The following is a 5,463-nucleotide window of genomic DNA, read 5'->3' on the forward strand; positions in this document are numbered from 1 at the left end:
TTATCGGTGGAGAAAAAGTGAATCCCTGGTTGCCTAGAAACTGGGGAGGTACTTGCTATTTAGGACTTTTGTTCCCAGGAGTGTTTCTTTTAAAAACAACAGACATAGCCAAACTATCTAGATCAGGGGTCTCCAACCTTTATGTTGGCGTGAGCTACTTTCAGTTGGGGGCCAACAGCGAGAGCTACTTGCGGGCGATATCGGCGGTCGGGGTTGTTCATAAACATTGGAACTTTTTTTTTTTAGCTGTAATTTTCCCTTCATAAATATAGTGAATAACATATCCCTTTATGTTTATGTTAAGTTCAAAAATCTCTTTATTGCATTCTTATTTATTAGAAGTTCTCATAAAAAGACTTTCACAATGTAGGAAAATGAGACATTCATTGTGAAGGTTGACACTGCATGCCATCCACCAGTGCTCTGTAGTCGGGGGTATAACTTGATACAGCAACTCGGATGGAAGTCACTAAGATGCTCATCGGTCAGGCGGGTTCGAAATTTCGATTTGATGAAGTTCATATCTGAAAATGCAGATTCACAGAGATAGGTGAAACCAAACAGAGAAGTCACTTTTAATGCTGCTGTGCAAATGTTACTGTACTCCTTGTGATCAACAAGGCTCCAGAAATTGGTGTGAGATTGTCTGCTTTTCAACAGAATGTCCACTTGCAGGCTGACAATCTCCATTTCCATAGCACAACTGTTCAGGTTAAACAGCTCACCCATTTGTTCTGTAAGTTCACAAACATTGACTTCTATGAAGGGGTTTGCGATGAACATCACACACGGTTCAATCCTTTCGAAATCCCTGAACCGGTCACTGAACTCTTCCTTAAGCCTGCTCAGGAGACTGCTGTATTTGTCTAAGTTCAGGAGTTCAGGACTAGCTGTATGCTCTGTCAGCATTTGCATTACAGAAGGGAAATTATGCATTTTCCTTTTCACCACTTGTTCAGTGAAAAGGTTTGACTTAAATGCCTTTACTGCGCTTATCATGTCAGCAATGGTTTTACCCTTCCCTTGTAGTTCACAGTTCAGGGTATCTAATCTCTCAGTAACATCTGCCAGAAATCCCAAATCAAGTAGCCAAGAAATGCTGCATAATTGGCTGATGTCTTCATTTCTTGACCTCATGAAATCTTTGATATCTGGCAAAAGTGAAAGAAAGCGACGTAGTATTTTCCCCCTGCTAAGCCATCGGATTTCCATGTGTAGCAACAGATTACTATGTGCGGCAGATAGTTCTTCCAGGAATATTTTGAACATTCTGTGCTGTTTGGCCTTTGCACAAATTGAATTAATAATTCGCACAACAGGTGCCATTACGTGATCAAACCCCATCACTTTGGCACAAATTGCCTGCTGGTGGATGATGCAGTGGTAGTGCAGTAATGGAGGAAAAGCAGGGTCTGCTTTACAGCACGCAACAAAGCCAGAATGACGCCTGGTCATTGCTGGTGCACCATTGGTTGTTATTGCCACCAACTTGTTCAATGGAATTTTTGTTTTGACAAAATAATTCTTCACCTCATTGTAGATATCAACACCTCTGGTTGTGGATTTCAGAGGCAACAAGGTCAAGAATTCCTCTTTGTTGGTGAAGTCTTCAAACACCATTCGAGCAAACAGTGCTAGCTGGGCAGTATCACTTGCATCAACCGATTCATCACACTGAATGGAGAAAAAACTGCATATGCTCAAATCTTTTTCTAATTGCCCCATCACATTGGCAGATAGTGCAGATACCCTCCTTGCCATTGTGTTTGCACCTAACTGCACATCTGAAATGGCAGACATAATGTCAGGGCAGTTTTTAAAATCTTTTAAAACTGACTCAGCCACGAGAGCCACGAGAGCCATCGCACCTTTCACAACTGCACCATCTGTAAAAGTGCATTTGTGTTTTGCCAAATAATGTGCAACTTTGAAGGATGCCTCTGTTGCAGCATTTGCTTTCTTTGCAGGTTGGGTGAAAAATGCTTGTTGCCACACTATTGTTTTCCAAATCTGCATCTAACACTTTCATAGGAAAAAAAATAATTTCTAAATTCAAAAATGCTGCTTAAACTTGCATTCACGGTTTCTTTTTTTGTCAGACTACCACACAAATACCACGTCATTTATGTGCCCCTTCCTTGGGGTTTTATCACAGGTTACATTTATAAAGATGGTATACGCGTGACAAACTGCTTAATCACATAAATGCTTCTGTTGTGCTGACAGCAGTTATTAGGAAATTAAACTGTGGGTTCATGGTGCCAACTTTTGATTTTCACTACAGGGGCAGAATACCCTACCCTCCCTCTCCCCTGAATATAAGCAAGCGACCAGCCCAACCCATGCATTGGTCAAACATTTTATAGGAATTGCAAAAGTCATACGATAACAAGCAGTTTTTTTTTATATTTAACATCTCGGCAACAGTCTCTCAACCTGCTGAGCTACCCTGGTAACCTTCTACTGTAGAATGTGTCTATTGATCCCTTAATCTCCAGAGTTCCCTATAGGCCAGTCCACCCATGGCCCTGCCTTCGAAAAATAGCTGAAAAGAGTGCTAGGGGTGGACTGGGAACTAATAGAGGCCCTGGAAATACTTACTTGGGACCAAAAGAGGCCCTGGAAATTATTCTCAAAGTGGCGCCACATGACACATTTTCAGCAAGCACAATGCTTTTCCTATGCGAAAATTAGGAAATGCCACACAAAAGAGGCCCAGGGTGCAGAGGCCCAACGGGAAATCTCCAGAGTTCCCTATAGGGCAGTCCACCCCTGGACTCAAAATGAGCCCAGGGTCGAAACAGAGGCATGCAGCTCATGCTGCATGTCCCCGCTCGCCCTGGGCTGACTGCCAGTTATGCGAGGTACTATTAGAAACGGCAGGGCTCTGGTGAGGAAGTCCCGAGGGGGCTTGCTCGCCAGAGCCCTGCCATCTAAAAAATAACTTACATGACTAGAAAGGAGCACAGGGCGAGCAGAGACATGCAGCTAGCATGCTGAAAGTCTCCATTTCGCCCTGGGCTCTGTGTCAGTCATATGAGTTGCGTTTAGAAACGCAGGGTTCTGGTGAGTTAGTCCCAAGGGGGGCTTGCTCGCCAGAGCCGTGCCTTCTAAAAATAACTTACATGACTGGTAAGGAGCCCAGGGCGAGCGGAGACAGTAATCAAAATAGCTGAATACTCTGTTTCACCCGGGGCTCCTTTCTGCCAAGCTGCCCACCCCTCCTCCGACAGCACAAACATGTGCACACATGAGAGGAGGGGCCGCAGTTCGGCGTACACAGACACAAAGTAAATAAAATAAAAACATCTCAATTCACCTCCCCCGACCCACCCGACCTCACCTCACCTCACAATCCACTTCAGGCAGCCTTGTTACCTCAGTCCACACTTCAAAACGCCAGGAGAGCTCCAAAATAGAAAAAAAAAAATACCTGCGCCACGGTGCTTTTAAAAGAGAAAGCCCGGACTTTCTCACACAGCACAAAGGAACTTGCTCTGGCCAATCATAGGACGCATTGCATATGCTTTACAGATTTGCAGGCCTGTGATTGGTCAGAGCACTTCCTAGAATCTTTTTTTTTTTTCTTTCTGAAAGTCGAATGCAAGCTACTTCAGAGGCTCTGGCGAGCTACTGGTAGCTCGCGATCGACTGTTTGGAGACCCCTGATCTAGATCTTGGCAACGGAGAAGTAATGAAGGAGGATTGATTGCGGAAGACACAGCAAAATCATTTGTACCATTTATGGCCCAAGCAATAAACTGCTATAATATACAACAACTATCCAGAATCTTAGAGAAAATAATAATTGGAACAACAGATATATTATACAACATGATATTGGGAGGAGAAAGGGATTAGATTAATGACACTTCAAAATGGAATGGCTCTTGATGTAATCCTGGTTGATCGTGGTGGTGTTTGCAAAATCGTGGGATCAGCGTGTTATGTATTTGTAAATGACTCCTCCCCTACGATTTTTGAGGCGATACTCCATACCCAAGAAGGGGATTGGGATATAGGCTCCTGGTTCTGGGAGATATATTCATGGGGATGGAAATTATTTGCGATCCTAGTAGCAGTGCTAGGAATATTCATGACATGTTGTTGTTGCATACACTGCTTACCCATAATATGCACTGAAATAAGTGAAGAGTGTGTACAGATGATAGAAAAAAAGGAACACTATTAAATCAAGTACCCACGGTAATGAGGAATTAAAAACTGTTAAAGAATTCATGTCAATCAATATTGACGACAATTAAAGGAAAACTAATAATGCACAAGATTCAGAATCGGAATCAGATACTTGGTCAGAAGAGGATGCAATGTATGGATGAGGCGTTTGGCATACGGCAAAAAGGAGGGTTTGTCGGTCCAGGAAAAGTAGAAGCCCCTCAAGCATAAGGCCATGTACTATATTGGCCGAAGACCAACCGCCTCATGTGTTTAGTATTAGAAATATATAGCCATAAGCTTGACTAAAGTGCAGCCATTTTAAGGTGACTGAAATCGCCATTTTGTTTTCTCTCTAACATTTGCTTTTTGCCTTCTGTTAAACTGCTTTGATGAAATATTATTCTGCTCTACTAGTGCATAACGCAAGGCAGCGAGAGACATGTTGAAACATAACATAGCAACCCAGACAGAAATGCCCGGTCTCCTCCCTCGCATATCCTTGGAAGTAAGCAGCAAGGCATCCTAATCAGTCCACAGGTGGCAGTTAGTCTCGAAAACACAGTAGAAATGCTAGAAGCTAACATTAAATGACTTGAATTATGCTCTTCTTTGCGGCCCCCCTTTCCTGAGCCCTGTAGAGCCCTGGAGAGCAAGTTGACCCCAGTACACAAATAGAAACTAGGAGATAGCAAGGCCTCGAATGTGTCTCTCCCCTGCACGCAGCTTGCTTGCAAGAACAGAAGCATTGTGTTCTTTTAAACAAAGACTTGTGTCTGTAGGCTCGCGAAAATTGCACACTGTTGCTAAATGAATGTTCGAAGGTGTCACACTCGTCACCATTGTCAATCATCGTGCCCAATTCAAAGAAAATGTATTAGAGGGGGTATTGGATGTGTCACTACTGATTACAAGATGCTTGATTTGTATATATGTAATTGTTGTATGATTCTCCCTCTCTTGCGTCCCCCGGGGTCTGGAAACACACGTCGCGGGGCGTGGGACCCGGTTGGTCAACTGAGACTATTCGCTTTGCAATAAACCCTAGATTTTGGGAATACAACCTTGTGTCTGGGGTATCAGTTCGTGCGTGGTGATTGTTCCTTGTTTCCATATGCGAGGGTCCCTCAGGGGCCCCTTCAATGTGGCACCCCTCCCCACAATCATGCAGCCTGGTGCCCGGGTTTAAATCTTTAGAGTTTCAATTTGTCCGCGGATAATATGCATATTATCCAAGGGCTAGAAAACCTTCGACCAGGTCTCAGTATAGGAGCAAATGGCTCTGTT

General features: G+C 43.6%; 1 protein-coding gene across 1 annotated transcript; it reads right to left on the bottom strand.

Annotated features, from left to right (window-relative positions):
- Positions 1 to 345: 345 nt before the first annotated feature.
- On the bottom strand, positions 346 to 1,725 carry LOC138510749 (general transcription factor II-I repeat domain-containing protein 2-like). Its single transcript, XM_069626491.1, has one exon. It carries the CDS (start codon positions 1,723 to 1,725, stop codon positions 346 to 348), a length of 1,380 nt encoding a protein of 459 aa, XP_069482592.1.
- Positions 1,726 to 5,463: the final 3,738 nt, after the last annotated feature.

This window comes from Ambystoma mexicanum, chromosome 6p (genome assembly GCF_040938575.1).
Source record: "Ambystoma mexicanum isolate Mex_15411 chromosome 6p, UKY_AmexF1_1, whole genome shotgun sequence".
In the NCBI taxonomy this organism is placed as follows: domain Eukaryota; kingdom Metazoa; phylum Chordata; class Amphibia; order Caudata; family Ambystomatidae; genus Ambystoma; species Ambystoma mexicanum.

Bases quoted from the DNA above. Each gene is read 5' to 3' on its own strand.
- LOC138510749 (XM_069626491.1), bottom strand. From the start codon at position 1,725: ATGGGGCAATTAGAAAAAGATTTGAGCATATGCAGTTTTTTCTCCATT.